This window comes from Schistocerca serialis, chromosome 3, assembly GCF_023864345.2.
Source record: "Schistocerca serialis cubense isolate TAMUIC-IGC-003099 chromosome 3, iqSchSeri2.2, whole genome shotgun sequence".
NCBI classification, from domain to species: domain Eukaryota; kingdom Metazoa; phylum Arthropoda; class Insecta; order Orthoptera; family Acrididae; genus Schistocerca; species Schistocerca serialis.
In genome coordinates, this window is record NC_064640.1 from 698,637,045 (window position 1) to 698,656,430 (window position 19,386).

At 39.8% G+C, this 19,386-nt stretch overlaps 1 protein-coding gene across 3 annotated transcripts in view; it reads right to left on the reverse strand.

Moving 5' to 3' along the window:
- LOC126470565 (uncharacterized) overlaps positions 1–19,386 on the reverse strand; it is a 271,605-nt gene that overhangs the window by 129,835 nt on the left and 122,384 nt on the right. For all 3 annotated transcript variants that reach the window (XM_050098506.1, XM_050098504.1, XM_050098505.1), the window contains one exon: positions 12,458–12,844. In XM_050098506.1, the coding sequence (XP_049954463.1) occupies positions 12,458–12,844 (387 nt within the window). The remainder of the gene's footprint in view (positions 1–12,457; positions 12,845–19,386) is intronic.

The following is a 19,386-nucleotide window of genomic DNA, read 5'->3' on the forward strand; positions in this document are numbered from 1 at the left end:
ATTCCCAGAGTTTTCAAGAACAAAAAAATCCCAAGTTTTCCCTGTTTTCCAGGACACTGGACACCCAGTATATTGAAGAGTCCGAACAATTAAGTAGAACAGAAAAATAAGGGAAAATAGGACAAATTGAAATTGTACCTGAAATTAGAAAACATTATTCTGAATAAATATTCAGTTATCTGAAAGAAAATAAGGCTAGCAACACTCATATCATCCTAAGTGAAATGCTTAAAGCATTAGACCCAGAAATGAAGCATGATACATGTCTTAATATACATAAAAAACTAATATTTTCTCAGAAGACTTTAAGAAAAATATCATTTCCAAAGGGGAAAAAAGCAGCTACATGTGGAAAACACAGGACGATGAGCATTCCATAACTCTCACTTTGAAAATATTTACAAATTTACAAGAATAATACACAGATGCAAAAATGAAAATTGAAACCAGTTTGGATGAATATCAATTTGGTTTCCGAGAAGGCAGAAACACGAGAGAAGTCTTTGCGGTAGAATTGACGAAAGCTTTGGTATTAACAGAAAAATTTGTATAGTTTCCACAAACAAAGGAAAGCATTCCACACTGCCAACTTAAAAGTGGTTAAACTGGACTACAGAGACAGAAGAATAAATTAATTATACAAATAAAAAACAGTGACACTAAAGATAAGAAATTCTTAAAAAGACGCTAGAATTCTTAAAGGGATTAGACTGAGATGCAATTCAACATCTACACAAAACATGCAGTCAATGAGTGCAAAGTATACTGTACAGGTAACAGAATAAATAGAGAAAAAATATACATGCTTAGGTTTGTGACTGACATAGCTGTGCTAGATCCAGATGAAAGAAATCTGGAAACAATCTTAGAAGTTATTTATACAGTACTAACTCCAAGACAAAAATACCTGTGTGCCCCAAGGAACCTGGAGAAATAAACATCAAAATTAGTGGAGACAAAATACAACAAGCAAATTCATACAAATATTTAGGAAGTACGGCGACCAAAGGCGGGAGAAGCAAAAGCGATATAAAACAATGAATTAGAGTAGCAAACGCAACGTTTGTGAATAAATATAAAATACTTTGTTGAAACAACATGAATACTTGCATGAGAAGTGGGTGGTTAACATCTGCATTTGGATCAAAGCACTGTACTGCTGTGAAATGAGGACAATAGGCAAAAACGAAATGAAATCTCTTCAAGTATGAGTTACACCAATGGAGACATCTGTTCAAGATAAAGCAGACAGATAAAACCATCAACCAGGAAGTTCTGCAAATAACTGATGAAGAAAGGTGATTTAGGAGAACAACAGAGCAAAGACGACAATGGATTGGTCACATAATATGACACAACTATATCCCTGTAAATGTCCTGTAAACATTATCAGCTTTTAGGCAAGTGTGTGTGTGTGTGTGTGTGTGTGTGTGTGTGTGTGTGTGTGTGTGTGTCCATCTGAAAGTTGGCGAAGTTTTCAGCCTTCTTTGTCAACTACTTAACCTACTATTTGGTGAGATGTTAGCTTTTACCCCTAAATTATTTACATTCTGCCAGAACTTTCTATGCCATACTTAATGTTACTTGCAACTTTCAAAATGACATGCGAATGTTAAAACCAGTTCTAGCTTGTGGGTTCATGGTTTAGGTAGAATCCCAAAATGCACCACTTTCAAAACATTCATGCCATATTCAAGCAATGCTGCATTAAAAACCCGTACTGTGGCTGAGGGCAGTCACCTTTTCTAAAAAGTGTGCAAACCCACTTTTTCTTATTCACAATATTCACTTGGACTTGTCAGTGTGGAGCTCTTCCTCCGTTAAATGGTAGCACTCGATGACGTCTCTCCAAAACCTCCATTGTGTTTGACTGATAGGTTCCATTTATGTCCAACAAAATGCTACAGAACAAAACATCCCTTCAGATTTCAGCATGCTGGCAGGATTTTTCTAATGTGGTTTTTAACTGTTCAGTGGAGACAAGAGCCACACTTTCAGAAACTGACAACCAACATACCACGTGGGGGACACTATCAGCAAACACTACACACTATTAGGCCCCACTGCTAATTACATTTTGTTTTTTACTTGTGTTTTACAACATTTGTCATTTCCAGCATACAATATACCACAAGTCCCTACCACACACATTGACATCCCCCTGTTCCACACTGTTTATGGCTCTTCCTGCACTTTTTATCCCCTTGTTCTCCACAGAGTAACTCATATTTACAAGTGAGCTAGGTCCATACATTTACAGGTCTCCTTTACACCACCACCATTGTTAGGTGTTCTCTACCACAGCTATCTTTCCCACTGCATCACTTTCACAGGGCTGTATTGAAAAGTAATGCCTCCAATTTTTTTTATTCTGTTCCCAATATCAGTTGAATTATAACATGTGATGCATATTACTCTGTTGACTTTTGCACTTTGGTGGCACAAATTGCAACCCTCTGCCTCTAGAAGTCCCCAAATTGTAACACTTAGCATGTTGGTGTGTAACATAACTATGTAAGTGTGTGAAAACAGTTCAGAAAACTGAAAGCACGAATTCAAAGTGTTCGTCCACACATGGACACTCCCTCCTTCGCTTGACAATGCCAGACCACACACGAGCACTGTAATATCTGCAACAATAAAACACTTTGGGTTCACTGTCATTGATCATCCTCCATCACAAGATGGCCCCATTTGATTCTCATCTGTTTCCAAAATTAAAAGAACACTTCACTGGACTTAACTTTAATACTGATCAAGCTGTGCAAGTAGAGATGACGTGGCTCCATCAACAAAGTCAAACATTCTACAGTGATAGTATCAACAAACTGGTCTCTCGTTAGCAAAAATGTGTTTGTTACTAGGGTGACTATGTTAAGAAATAAATAGATAGACATGAAGAATACAGACACGGAATGTTAATAACGTTTATTTCATTCAACAAGCTTTAAGAGTTTTCCCATAAAAAATTCGAGGGCCCTACTTTTCGGAACATTCTTATATAATACCAGCAGTCATCTTGATTCTTTCATTTATGATTTTATTCTTATACTACCTGAGTGCCTGGCATTGCCCACATATGTATTTATTCTAATTCTATTAGTAGTCCACCTACTACAAGCCCCCCCCCCCCTCCCCACTCCCACTCTCCGTCCGCCTACTCCAAACCACTCCCACTCTCTGTCCACCTACTCATCCTACCCCCTGCACCCCCGCCCCCTCCCCACTTTCTGTACACACACACACACACACACACACACACACACACACACACGACTGCAGTCTCTGGCAGCACTCTGTCTGTCTGTCTGTCTGTCTGTGTGTGTGTGTGTGTGTGTGTGTGTGTGTGTGTGTGTGTGTGTGTGTGTGTGTGTGTGTGAGAGAGAGAGAGAGAGAGAGAGAGAGAGAGAGAGAGAGAGAGAGAGAGAGAGAGAATTTACAACTCAGTATCTCTGTTGTATGGTGAGTAGCAATCTAGCTTTCTCATAATACTGTCATATATATTTAACATATTACACTTGCATCTCTAGCAGATTTTGCACTGCAGTTTCGTTTCACACAGCTCAAAGTTTATGATGTCATATCTCCCGAAGTACATGTCATACAATGATGTAATTTTTCAGATACATTCAGTGGTGTATGTTAATACTGTCTGCGAAGTCTCTCATGAATGCAGATGTAAAGAAGTAATACGTTAAAATGTTATGCCTAATGAAGCAGTTTTCCTGCATGAACAATGGAAATGTAGTAAGCAATAAACTTTTTTCCTTTCCTCATTTTAGGGGTTTGTCAGTGAGAGAAAGTTTCATAAAGGTTTGAAATTATGCGCGGAGTTTACTGCAAGTCACCAAGTGCTCTTATTCTCTAATACTGGCATAATAAAGTCTGGGTATTTGTGTATCATGGGCTACACTCCTTCCCCCACCCCCATCCCTCTTTGATAGGTAGGTAGTTCTTCCCGCATAGCTATTATTTCCACACAGTAATTGATATGTGTACCAAGTTTTGTTGAAATTGGCCCAGTTGTTTAGGAGGAGATGGAAATATACATACATGCATTCGTACATACATACATTTTAATATGTACGGATTTGGCACATGCTCTATATTCTGCATTTTCTTATTACATTCATCTTCATATTTCATAATTTCCTCACTATTTTCCTAACACCCTATACTTCTACATTATAGAGAGCAGTTCACTAGATCAGTATACATTATAACTGACTTTAATGTAGTTACTTATACATTTAGTCAAACATATGCCACATATGAAATTTATTTGCTAACTGCAAATTCTTTAGCGTCAGCTGTATTACGTACAGAGATGCCACCTATTAGTGACACATGAAAATGTGTGCCAGACCAGAACTCGAACCCAGATTTCCTGCTTATCCAGACAGGTTGCCTTAACCACTTAAACTACCCATGCACATTTCATAGACCAATTCAAAATTACCTATGCCACGCTGTCTACATCCTCTAATGTTCAAAATCTTACTTGGATTCCCACAACAGGGAGAAAGAGAGAATATGTTGTCGTTCATGTTCATCATCATCATCCTCATCCTCATTCTCATCCTCCTGCCTGTCTAGGCACATATTACATGGTTTATGTTATAATGTCTGTTCCTTCAGACAAGCATGCATATCTGAAAGAACAGACATTGTAAAATAAACCATATACTCCTTAGTTGTTCCTGTCCCTGGTTCATTTGATGTTCCATATCCTCCTTACAACATGGATGCATATCAAACAGAGATTTAAGACGCTTGAATTCTTTTTAATCCTTAACAATGTTCCAATCAAAACTCAAGTAATCTATATGACAACCTACAATAAAACACATTATCTTTGCAAAATTTATTTCAAGACCCTAGTTCACATTTTCTTCCTCAAACATCCAAGTCAAGTGGTTAGCACCTTCAGCACGGCAGCTCATTTTTTTTATTTGTGTCAAGTATATGTTGGCAGTCCTGGTGCACACTGAAATCCCCACACTACAGTACTGTTGCACATTGCTAAAGGGGCTAATGCAAAATGGTACAGCCTATTGATGCAGTTGAGTATCACATTGTAATTAATTTTCTGCATTTGAAGGGGAACAACACCGCAACAATCTATGCTGAGTTGATGGAAGTGTAAAGCAACAATGCAGTATCATACAACATATAAATTTTAGTGTCATCAAATAAGTAACTAAGTAAGTAAGTAAGTAAGTATGTTAGTTGGTTAGCTAGCTAGTTAGCTGTTCAATGGATCATTTGCATGATCAATCTTAAGGATGTGGAACAAGTCATTGTACATACACATTGCAAATTAATTTTTTAAATATGGCTACATGGTGAAAATTTATAAAGGTTTGTTTTAAAAAATTTACAGCACTGTTCCTTTTGAATTGCTGTGGATTATTTACAACATATTTCACAATGGAATACATGTACTCTGAAGCAGTGGTCAGAACGCCCTACTCCATAAACAGATGTCTACAAGATGACTACAGTTGTGCACCACATATTACGCTTACAGCATGTTTCTGAGCAATAAGGATTTTTTTTCCTTAAAGAGGGTTTACCCCCTTACATTATTTCCATATGACATTACTGAATGAAAATACGTAAAATATGTCAACTTACTGATTTGTCTCTTCACAAGATTTGCAATGATTCTAAGAGCAAATGAGGCTGAACTAAGTTATTTCAGGAGTTCCAAAGTTTGTTTTCCCAGTTGAAACTCTTATCAGTATGGGAACCTAAGAATTTTGAAGTTTGCACCCTATTTATTATTTCCTCACTGTGTTTTACACTTATAATTGGTGCAGTACCCCTAGGTGTGTAGAAATGAATATCTTCCACATTTTTAAAACTGAGAGAGGCCATGTGCAGAAAACAAGTCAGCTGTATTTTTAAGAACATTGTTTACCATTTCTTCTGCTTCTGTATGCATGCTTTCACTGATTACAATACTCTTATCGTCCGCAAAAGAGCTAATTCTGCTTTTTGTATATTAGACACAAGATCGTTTACATATATGAAGAACAATACTGGACCTAAGATTGAGCCTTTGGGGACACCACACAAGATTTCTGCTGTCACGACAACATCCCTGGACTACATTCGTTGAATTACTAAGTACAATTTCCTACATTCTTTTGGTTAGATATGGCATTATCCATTTGATGACTATACAATCAAACTCTTAAAACTTCAATTCATCTAGAAGAATATTGTGATTCACTTAGTCAAATGCCTTTGACAGGTCACAGAAAATACCAGCACTATTTTATTATTTAATGCTTGTAAAATATGGTGAGTGAACATGTAAATGGCATTCTCAGTAAAACAACTCTTCTGAAATCCAACCTATGATTTGCTGAGAATATTATTTTTGCTCAAGTGTGATACCATTCTAGAATACATTACCTCCTGAAAAATTTTCGAAAATGATGTCAGCAGTGAAGCAGGTTGGTAGTTATTGACATCTCTCATATCACCCTTCTTATGTAGGGTTTGACAAGGGTATATTTCAGTCTCTGGAAAAATTGCTTGAGGTAGTGATGCATTACATATTTCAGATACGACAAGATTTATTATATGGGAACTAATCTTTAGTACTCTATTGGAAACACCATCAAAATCATATAAGCTTTTATATTTGAGTGAATGTATAATTTTCTTAATCTCAGAAGAAGAAGTTGGTGATACATTCATATGACTGAAATCTATGAGGGTTGCTTTTTCAACATACTGCTGTGGTTATACTCTTTAACTGTCTGTCCCTATACTTTCTACTTCATTTAAGAAATGATTATTTAATATATTTGCTACCTGTGACTTATCATTTATAGTCCTTCCACTCAGCTCAATAATGATGTTATCCTGTAATGTGGCTAGCTGTCTTCTCTCTCGTTCCACTACATTCCTTATAGCCTTAAGTCTGTTGTAAGAATTATTTATTTCTTACATAATGTGCATGTTCCTTGATTCTTTAATAACTTTTCTTAATAATTTTGAGTAGTTTTTGTAGTATGCAAATGGAAAATCTACTTGTTCTCCCAACAGGTGCATTTCCCTTTTCCTTTCACAAGATATTTTATTCCCTCAAGTGATCCATAGTCTTTTACATGGCTGTTTAATGTCCTCTCTGATTAGCTTTTGCGGAAAGCTCTTTTCAAATAATGACATGACTTTATCATAGTATAGATTAAATTTTATGTCAGCAATTGGCTCATTATATATTTCAACCCAGTTAATCTCCTGTAAACTATTCTTATAAATACTTGTCCTGGAGCCATTAATTATTCTAACTGATTTCCATTGAGGAGTATCCATGCTGTTCCACTGAGCAGAATCCATGCAGTAGGACAATATCTTCTCAATCCTAACTAACTATGCATCATTATCATGTTACCGGGTACACAGTCATTTTCTTGCTCTGAGTTTGACCAAAGAAAATACTATCAATAAGGGTCCTACTGTCTTTATCCACACATACTGGAAACTTAATTACCGAGATGAAATTGTAGGATCCAGACAATGTTTCCAGATCATTTTTCCTCAAAAATTTTCAGAGTCCTTTAGATAATCTACACTGAAGTCACCACAGACTGATAACTGCTTGCTGCTGCCTGACAGATAGCATAGTAAGGGATCCAGATTCCTCATTAACACTTCAAAATTTCCCAGTGGAGATCTACATACAGTTCCAATTTAAAAGTTCAGTATTTTTCAATACTGATTCACAAGTACACACTTCTATGTGCTCATAACTAGAAAATCTACTTCTCTGATTGTTTTTGAGCTTGTGTTCTGTCTTAATATATCAAACAACTCCTCATCTTCCCATATTAGTTCAGTATGAGTAACTTGTTGGAGTGTAATCTTTTTATATGTAACTTATCTAAGCCTATGATTATGTATGATTATGTGGTGCTCAGATAGGCACACGATGCGTATCTTTTCAGAGTGCTGTATATTTCTCAGACAGACAAGAAGCTCTTTTACCTAACTTATTAATCAACACTCTAATATTTTGATGAAATAAGCTAACCTTAATTTTCTGTGCATGGTTAAGCATTTTGTGAAGCTCTTCTGTTATTTTGACTTCTTTCAAAACAGGGTGTCTGAATCCTGATTCTAATCTCTCTGACACCAGTAACCACAGGGATCCTGCCTTGTGTGATGGTGGACACCACTATATTATCTGCAAGAAACTCAGCCAACCTACCTTTTCCTCTCCTTTTCAGATGTAGATCATGTCTAGTATATCCCCATCTCCTCACTGTAGCAACAGGCACTGCACTCGCATGAGATTTCATTTCAATCAGCAGCAGCCTGCTCAACTCAGTGTTCTCATGCTCAACAGCAGTGTTGATTCAGGGCTATCCATGGTGCTGCAGGACCTCCACAAAACTCACATTTGTGTGTGTAGTTGCTAGTTCTATTTCATCCAGGTCACCCCTAATGCTATAATTTTCCCCACTCCACCTACTACAATAGCTTGATCCTCTTTGCCAAAATCTTTGCACAAATGCCCTGTGTCCTCTGTTTGAAAGAAGAATGAAGTGGCAGACCATTTATCTGCAAAGAATATGCATAGCAAGAGAAGTGAGGCTATGGTGCTTGAAGACTGGTCTATCACAGTGTTCAACATCTTGCATGGCATTTTCAATATGACGAATGTTGCTGTCCACTAGGTTTCATGATTACTCACATCATTTCAAAAAGCCAACCAAATCATTTTTGCACTGGAGACATTGCAGCTATCAGGCCAATTCAGATGACTTGTTTAGCTGTCTAATCAACACAGATGAGATCTGTGTTTATCACCACTACCCAGATGCGAAGAATCAAAGCAAGTAATAAAAGAGTTGATTCACCTGACCATCAACGGGGAAATGATGCTGACTATGTTTTGGAACTGCTGTGGCGTGATGCTAACAGATTATGACCATAAGGTGCAAACCATCACAGCAGCACACTCCCAAAATTTGGTGACGGGTTGCAGAAGACTGTCAAAACAAGATGTCATAGGAAACTTGGGCCATTCTGCGCTCCTGTTAATAGAATTCTTCATAGAATAGTCACTGTCTCTTACACCAACATTATAGGCCAAGACTAGAACACTTTTTAAGGATTGTAGAAATACTGTCCAATCATCCCCAGGCTTAAATGCAGAAACTTCTCCTGACATGCACAACAGCACTCAGGGTGAACACATTGTTGCAACCAGGAGTAATATATTACACATTAACTTTATGAAATTACTACAGAGAAAAGTGGGACACATTTCTTTACAGGCTACTGTGGTAATAAAGAGAACAGTACAAACAGTATGATAGAAACATGCACCTACAACAAAGAATAAGTAGAGCACTACATTACTTGTAACTATATTTCCAGGAACCGTGAGTTATACTTTAAATTAGGATTGGCCACAGAATGCACAGTGTTCTGCAAAGTGTGCAGGAAAGTCTCAGCTTCATTAGGTCTCTCTTTGCTTTGCTCAGACCTTCTCAGAACTGCTCAGCACAAAATTTCATTTAGCAGTGCACTGCAACTTTATTTGTTCTGGCACCTTTTTGTCAGTGCAATTTTCTTCTGTTCAGCAGAATTGAGGTTGCAGCACTACTTATTCCCTACTAATTTCTCCCTGTACAAAGGCAGTTTATAAGCATAGTGGCTCTTGTAATAGAACATACAGACAAAACGAAACAATCTAGCAACACATCTTCACAAGCCTTCAAAAATGAGTGGGAATCGCAGATTTTTTTTTTTCATCGATGAGAATGATGACAATTCTCAGTCTATTATGCTGTTGCATAATTGTTGGGCACCACAGATTTGTTACAGAATGGCATTATAACACAGTGCACAAAGAAATTAAAAATATATCTGGAAATGAAAGAGCAAATAGTCGGCAGACCTAAAAAGATGCAGTGCTGTGCTGTGAGCCGATCCCAACACGAGTTTCCTGCCGTAAATCATTGTATGTGGGTGTAAAAATTCAGTGTACAACGCATGACAAAAAAGTGAAGTACCCAGAAGAAGAGGAAACAAAATGAAAAATCACAGGCTGAGAGGGTATATGATGTTACTTCGGTACCTAAAATTTTCAAAGCACTCAGAAGTATTAGCCCACTTATCGATATGACGTTGCACACTCTTGTCTGGATGTACTTTGTATACATTGCTTTGATTAGGAAGGATGTCACAGATAATGCTGTTGTATGTTCTCCTGTAGCAAGCTGGCTGACAACTGTTGTAACTTTTCTTTGTTATCCTGGATACTGCCATTGCTGTGTAACTGTCATGGCAGTGGATGCCTATAGGCAGTTAACTGTCAATGCCTTCAAATTCGTTTCTTTATCGATTGCCAACTTTCATATCAGACATGACAGCTTCCCACGTATGTTCACAGTGTTGACACTGATTTGCACGTGACAAACTGTTAGATTTGGTACCAATGAAAGACACAATGAAAGGCATCAACCTGCTGAAAACCTTTTAAGTGGAAATTGAAGACATTAGCCAGAACTTGAATATGTCAGTGGCAGTTACCACTGATTGAGTGTATGATCTTGTAGCATTGCTGACCAGAAAATTACAATTTGTATAGTATGCATTGTTTTCTATATCAACAAGCACTTTGTTCTATATCTGCAAGTGTAGGGCATGTGATGACATCAGTGGTGTGAATAGTAAATCTCTTATGTCGCATGGGTTGTTATATGGTCAGTCTGAAATATTCTTGATGGAAGCGAATGAAGATTATGGAGATGTTATAGATTAATGTGAAGTATGTTGGTTAAGTCAAGGAGTATGCTTGGAACAGTTTTCTGATTTCAGATATTTGTTCAATTTTTAAAGCAAAAAAGAAATCAGGAACCAAAATTAGAAGGTCCAGAATGAATCATAGATCTTGCATTTTCGTGGATATGACTGTACAGTTGAACACCTTCATTAAGTCTTTGCAAAGGGAGATGCAACTCGACTCCAATTTGATGGAAAAAGTGGATGCATTTAAGAAGAAAATCACATTGCAGAACTAAAAACTTCTGAGACAGAACACTGCCTACTTCCCTAAGTTATGTGATTTTAAAGAAAATGTTGATTTTGAATAATTCACTATGGTGTTGGAAGAAATACAGGTACAGTTTTCTAAACATTTTCAGGAGGTTTTCAATGTCACATCTGTTTTGGACAGTTTCCAAAATTGTTTCCTGTTCAAGCTGATGCCACCGCTGTTCATTTGCATATGGAACTCATTAACGTGGAATGTAATTCCCATTGAGAAGATGTGTTCTTTTACACAAACTGTTCAGGAGTTATATGAACTTTTTCCTCGGAAAGAGCTTACAAGTCTCCATAATGAGGCTGTAAAAGACTTATAAATGTTTCTATCCACCGATATGTGTTAAAGGTTTCTTTTTATTATGAAACTCAGTAAGTCATGATTATGTGGCAATCAAAGTGATGAAAATCTGGGAAACTGTCTTCATCTTTGGGAGTCAACAGTCTGTGCCAGATATAAATTTTGTATTGACTTCAACAAACCAAAAATAATTAATATTGGTGAAAATCTGTTTTGTTTATGTTGTATGATGTTGAGAATTGTAGCCTTTCCAATGCCAGTAGCAAAGTTTTGGAAAGTAAAATCGCATCTGTATTACTGTATGACTATCCCATGGCACAGAACCCATACCACAGTTCCAAGTTGCATATCTTATGGCTTCCAGAGTGGAGAAAAATTGATTTTCAATATTTTATACAAATAGTGGTCAGATTTAAAAATTTAAAAGGCTCTCCTCATTAAGAGGTATGATTGACTGAACACAGTAAGACCAGTACTACAGTTATAAATTGTGTGTATGTCTTATTGCATCTTAACTCACCACACACAAATACCCAGACTACTTTCATCCATTATTTGAGAATGAGTGCACTTACTGACTTACACAAACTTTACACATTTTCTTGTGCCGGCAGTGACAGTATGACACTGTTCTTCATAATTGTTGTATAGCACTTTGAGGTTTATAAATTTTTTAATATATCATAACATGAAACCATGCTAGATCCAAAATGTTCAATGTTTCTTGTGTGACTGTACTGCCACCTAGTGAGGTCTGTTCACTGAGACACTGTGACATGGTAGTGGAGGAAGTGTGTATACAGAGTTCTTGGTCATCCCTCTTTATGATCAAATTTCTGAAGAGGCCCAGCTATTCTTCAAGCAGACAGTAAGATACAACTGCAAAATATTATACAGAGAAACCAGCAGAAATTTTACTGTATATGTTAAAGACATATATTTCAGTGTTGTACTCCCTGTCTGCATTAGCTAAACAGCACAGGAAGAAGGTGAGTTTAGTTGCTTTCACAGCTATTCAAGATGATACTTTTGACATAAATATACTACCTCAGCTGATACTAGGATCAACAACATGATACTCACTTTCAGAAACATCTTGCTGAAGAGAGTTTGTTGAGTGAACATCAGCAGACATTTGGTTGTCTCCATCTGATCTGTCTGCTGACATCAGTTTCTCATCACACAGCATGCCACCACTCACATTTGTGTCCATAAGTCCACTTTCCCTCCCATTTTCACTGTCAACATATTCAGTTTGTAATGAAGCATACCTGCTGCCCACTACACATCTTTCAGTAACATTACAGTTCTCCATCAAGTTTTTACAAAACAAATTTTGACTATTATCCTCATCCAAAGATTGTTCTAGTCTTCCTGGAACAAACTTCTGCAATTGGGTTTTTGATTGATGCACTGAGGATTTTGAAGTAATCTCTTCCGACAACTCAGAGTTTCTTAATAACTCAACATCTGGAAAAAAAAAAAATAAATAACTATACGATAAACACACTTAATCTGAGAAAGGAAAGTTCAAGATAGTAAAGAACATGGGCTGGCAATTAAGCATAACAAAAAAGTACTTTCCATCTCAAGTTACACTGTCAATCTGTATACACTAATCAATTACAATTGTTCATGGCACCATGTACAAACAATAAATTTGCATCTTTATGTCACTGACATCTGATTTCGTGATATTAAAGAAAACACAAGGAAAGTTAATACATGGTAAAATGAGAGAGGGTATAATACACAGAATTCTCAGATTGCTGAATTGGACGTAACTAGTTGCTATGGAGGTGACAAAATCAGCCACACTTCAGAACTTACGGACCTTATAAATCTGTGAAATACTTTTGAGTGTGGAAGTAATATGTAGTCTAAAAAATGCTTCATCAATTTGTGACTCAAATGAAAAATCTACTGAAAACTAACCCAGATTTCTGTAGATACACGTTTGATATCCGCCACACCGCTGCCCACTTTGGACGAGCAGCCTCTCATTGGGCAAAGCCTAGCCAAAAGGATGGACATTTGACTTGGTAGCCACTGTGATCCATGCGTTGGCAGGGAGCTACCATGATGTGGAAGAAAGGAGTGGTAGTTCTGCAAGTTACGCAGGATAACTTCTGTGAAGTTTGGAAGGTAAGAGAAGAGAGACTGGAGGGAGTAAAGATATGACGGCAACTCATGAGTTGCGCTTCAGCTGCTCAGTCAAAAGACTAATTACCTGCGAAAAGCGAAGAGCCAAAGTTTGAATTCTCATCCAGTACACAGTTTTAATCTACCAAGCAGTTTCAGAGTGGTTTATTCTCACTTTAATAAGCCTTGCCAAGTATATTTATATAGCCAGTACCTCCCACCAGCAGTTATTTTCCTGTCAAGGCTGTCTTTGAATAGTAATACCAGCATCTCCTTACTCCCTATGCAGTCTACACTGAGGGAGGGGAGGGGAGCAGGGGGGGGGGGGGGGGCACAACCAACAATCACTACCAGCAACTGCCACACCAATGTCATACACATATACAACTGATCCTTAAATGTAGTATTTTTGAAATCGATACATAGCATGGCCAATCCCTATAGATCTCAAATGTCTGTAGGGAGAAACTAATACACAATACCAAAGAAATTAATCACCATGTCCTTCATCCTAAGACCTCTACCTATGCACGGGTTGTTCCTATGGCAAACATCCAATACATCTTTAGTTCAAGCAGAAAAGCAGATATGACCACTTCTTAGATTTTTGTTGCTTTGAATCAGAGCATTTTCTATCACTTCACAAGACTTCCGAGCCTTGCGTATGGAAAACAGATGTCACATCAATGTTAAATGGTCGCTGTTCATGAAATTTGCCAATTATCTGGGTGCATAGTGCATCCTGTGTGGTCTTGTTGGTAAATCGCACCAAATCCCGCCATTCCATATACCACTGGAAGGTTGATACCAAATGAAGTAATTGCCACACTGAGCTGTGTAAGAACAATTCGGGACATGCCCTCATATCTTTACTCTCACCAGTGTCTGCTCACCCACCTTCCAAACTTCACAGATGTTCTGCTGCACACCTCGCACAACTACCACTCCTTTCTTCCCCATCATGGTAGCTCCCTGCCAATGTGTGGATCACAATGGCTACCAAGTCAGAGGTCCATCTCTTTGGCCAGGTTGCGCCCAAGGGAAGACTCCTCACCCAGAGTAGGCAGCATCGTGGCAGGTATCTAACATTTATCTGGAGAAATCTCTTCCCTCAATAAACAAAGAAATGGTTCTATCTGAACCAAACCAGTGAATCCACCCAGTCCTGAACCATACTCTCTTGCTAGAAACTTGGTGACATACTGTCAGCATAACACCACATAAGAGCCTAACCATATTAACTTTTAACTGGAACTGCACACTCCATGCAGATGAAGAATTATGAGGAAACTTTGAGAAGCAAGGGGGAGTCCCTTTCATAAGTTGTGTACCTCAGCCCATGTATGATAACAAGGTTGGCAGCAGTGCATTCACCCTCACTTTTGAGAGGGATTCACTTCCTGAAAGGGTTGAAATCATGGTTGACCACTGTGATGTGACGGTGTATTTCCTCACACCCAATTCAGTGCTCTAAATGAAAATGCTCCAGGCAGACATCTATCGGTTATGCCAACAACATAATATTCGGGACTTTCTGAAAACTTGCAATGTGAATAACCATCATTTTGTCTCAATTGTGTAGATAATCACCCCCCCCCCCCCCCCCCCCCCGCCTTCACCAAAGTATGCTACCTTAATTAAAGAATGTAAAATCCAAAAACTCCAATTTCCTCTCATGCTCTGGCACCCAAGGACCTAAGATTGCTTTCATCAAATCCCAATGGTACAGAATATTGCCACTACCATGGCCAGGTTAGCAACAGTACCTCGAGTGCTTATTCTGTACATTCTCTCGAAGTTAACCTCTGGTAGCGACACAACTACATTAGTCCCTCCGAGAACAAGACGCCCCTCTTGTTATTCCTGCAACGCATCTTTATGGACTCCCTGCACTCAGTCAGAGAAGCAGCATTATCATCTCCAGAAACATGCAGACCAGTGGCCCAACACCAGCCAGTGGTTGAAGGAGACAGACTGTGAGTCCCAGAGCCACCTGTTCCTATCCTCTTTATTTCCTACCCCCACAGCACATACACCCTCACAAGAGTTCTGACTCATAAACGTAGGTAAGGAAAATTTAGGGAGAAGACTACTCTGGTGAGCTCAGAGGAGCCAGATTCTCCCCTCTCACCAGTCATCCCCTCCCCCAATTCACTTGGACTCATGGACTCAGAACTTATCTTTGCCAATGATATTCCACCATCACTGTATCAACAGTGATCCTGGAGTGTGACCTATGCTATTGGTCCCTTAATGTCTAACTAAGATTCCATTAGCATAACAACTCAATGGAATTGTAATGGTAGCTATTGTCACCTGCCACAAGGGCAATTATTCTGTTTTTAATTAGTTTTAGATGCAGTTAGTCCCATCTTTTCCAAACCCTATTTTACTTTTTTTGGGGATATGTTTTGTAGCACCAACACACCTCTAAACCAGGGTGGCTATTCAAACTTAGAAAAAAATTCTCTGAGAAATCCAGGTGTAAGAGGAATATGGTGTCAAGAAGTTCCTGATAAATTAAGGGGGGTCGGGGGGGGCAAGGGGGAAGGGGATAGGATGGGAGGGGCGAGGGGGGGGGGGAGGAGGAGCGGGAGGAGGAGGAGGAGGAGACATACCACAATAATGAATAATGACTTTGCTTTCCTCTCCACTGACCAATACACCAACCATGAGCAGTCGGTATTGAATTAGTATTCATATAATTAACACATTTTGAAATATGAAATATTTTAAAATTGATGATTTGTAAAACTGAATAAAATTCACTTTGAATGCCCTGAGATTTTATGAATTTCCTGAAATTCCCCGAGATTTCTCAGATTTTTCCAAGTAGAATGTAATTCTCTGAGAATTCCAGGATTTCCAGAAGAATAGCCACCCTGTAAACAGACTCTGCGACCTAAGACAGAGTGGGTAAGCTAGCTGCTTGTGACACTCTGCTATGAGGACCAGAATCACACTGAGGCATCACGGTGCAAGACATCAGCCCTTTGCAGTGGCAAGCCGTGCTACCACATGCTGTGCCCTAACACTGCATTGCTTCAGCCCCTAAATGACCAGAAGCAGCACCTTTTCACAATAAACCAAGCTAAGTGACTATAAATCAAGGTCACCCAGGCCTAGCAGTAGTCTGTGTCCATCTGCTGCCTACTTCACACCAGGCGACAGTCTCACGTGGGCCACTTCACTATGCCTTCGTCTAGCTACATCATCCATTAGCTAGTGATCTATGAGCCACTGCTAGTCCTCATGCTCTGGAGTTTCAACAGCAGCTGTCGAGTGGAGCTGTGTGACCTCATACGTTTCCTGGATATTGTAAAGGGTCTCGCGTTCGCAGTCTGCGTCTTGTATCTGACCCCCTGCCAGTACTGCTGGTGTCCAGCACATATGAGCCTCACTGCCAGAGTGATGCTGACAGAGCCACATACCTGCACAGACACTGATGATGCTGCTTTACCATGGTCACTTGTCTGACTGGCTTCCATGTATTGCCTAACACACTGCCTTGTGTTATGCTGAGGCAGGCCCTGCCACCTGTAGTCGTCGCACAACATCTAGATGCAGCCTTCAGCTATTGTGTGAATATCTTGTCAAATAAAGCACGACTCAATACTGGTGCATTTCCGCTTCCATAGCCACTGAGGAACTGGTACCATGCACCGATCATCCAATTCACCACCCTGAATTGACTATCCTGGTACTAGCGCAGCTAGCGGCCCTCAACAACTGGTGCCAGAAGAGCCAGTAACACTGAGCAACGTTGCAGGTCTGCGTGCAGTTTTGTCACTGCAGCATGGTGAGTTAAGACACACTGTTTCGGCTGTTTCCTACTCATGTGGGTCAAGATGTTTGGTCAATTAGACTCGCAAATGGGGTTCAAAGTATAATTTATGGATTTAGACTATGGTATGGACATGAGTGAATTTAGAGGGAACACTAGAGAAATACTAGATAAGTGTATACATTGTTGTTTGCTGGACCATAATGCACTCTGCACTCAATCCTCGCCAGTGACCTAGTTTAAGAGTAATAAACTTGGGCATTATAGCATGAAATGCAGTGCACGCACCACATTCATGCTCGGATGTACGGGCTAAAAGCACTTGTACTGTGGTGTCACCGCCAGACACCACACTTGCTAGGTTGTAGCCTTTAAATTGGCCGCGGTCCGTTAGTATACGTCGGACCCGCGTGTCGCCATTATCAGTGATCGCAGACCGAGCGCCGCAACACGGCAGGTATAGAGAGACTTCCTAGCACTCGCCCCAGTGGTACAACCGACTTTGCTAGCGATGGTTCACTGACAAAATACACTCTCATTTGCCGAGACGATAGTTAGCATAGCCTTCAGCTACGTCATTTGCTACGACCTAGCAAGGCGCCATTACCGGTTACTATTGAGATTATGAATAATGTACCATCAAGAGCGATGTTCACCATTTATGCATTAAAGTTAAGTACTCCAGTTGCAATGTACGTTTTTTGCTAAAGTCTAATTTCCTTGTCCTGTTCCAGACCTCACGCCAGCCTGCGTGAGCTAAAACGCGTGCCTTTCGGCTTTCTCTAGTATGCCGGGTTGGCTCTCTTGCCAACCCACAACATTTGGCGACGAGGCCACACCATTTTCGTAACTATACTGCCCTGATTTACTTGTGTAATGGCTTCGCCACAATCTCCAGATGTACTGTCCGAATTTTATCACTTACAGAATCAGCAGACGCAGGCCTTACTGGATGCCCTTGGACAGCTCGTCCAGGGTCAACGTGCAATGCAAAATGATGCGGCAGCCGCCGCTCCACCGCTAACGCAGCCACAACACGCAGTTGCACTAACTTTTCGTCCTTTTGATGCTGCACTGGAAAGCTGGACAGAGTGGTCACGCCAATTTGGATTCCATCTCGCCGCCTACAGAATTCAAGGTAACGAGCGGCAGCCTTTTTTATTATCTTCCGTCGGGGTGACCACGTTCCGTGTGATAGTCAAATTATTTCCCCGACGCGACGTAGCAACTCTGTCCTACGACGAAATTTTGTCTGCATTAGATGCATATTTCAAAGAATCAGTCAATGTAGTTGCCAAACGGTACACCTTCTTTCATACAAAACGTACGGCAGGTCAGACTAATCAGGAGTGGGTTGCAAACTTGCAAGGCCTTACTAGGGATTGTGCTTTTGAGTGTCAATGTGGAATCCCTTATTCAGATACTATGGTGCGTGATGCAATTGCACAGAACGTTTCTGATGTTCGTATACGGGAACAGATTTTGAAACTAGTCAATCCCTCCCTCCAACAAGTGATGGACATATTGGATCGGCAGGACACACTTGACTTTGCTCAGGAATCATTTGAAACTTCGCCACCCGTGTGTCAGGTTAACCGGCCCGCCGGGCGAGCTGCACGGAACAGTAAACAGTCCTCGCGCCCGACCGCGCTGCTGACACCAGGCTCTCAGCCACGTGTACCGCGCCGGCATGCAAATGCAGTGCTAAAATCATGCCCGCAGTGTGCTACTAGACATTCACGTGAGAATTGCCTGTCACGCCAGGCTATTTGCTTTTACTGTAATAAAAAAGGACATGTTCAAAGTGTTTGCCAGAAAAAGCTCAGATCGGAAGCTCAAAACCATTCCAGGCCCTTTGCTTCGCGCCGGAATCGGAATCGAACCAAGGATACTCAGGCTCACGATACTTCGCCCATGGAAATTCATGTAGTTCATTCCACTCTGCCCAGTGCCACTTTCTCTAACAGTGACTGTGTTTGTCCCACAAATAGTGTGCGTCGACATCGCAGGAACTCCCGTCAATTCGCAAGTGATTTTGTACCAGTGTCAGTTCACGTTGCACGAGACAGTCGCTCTTGTCGTCAGC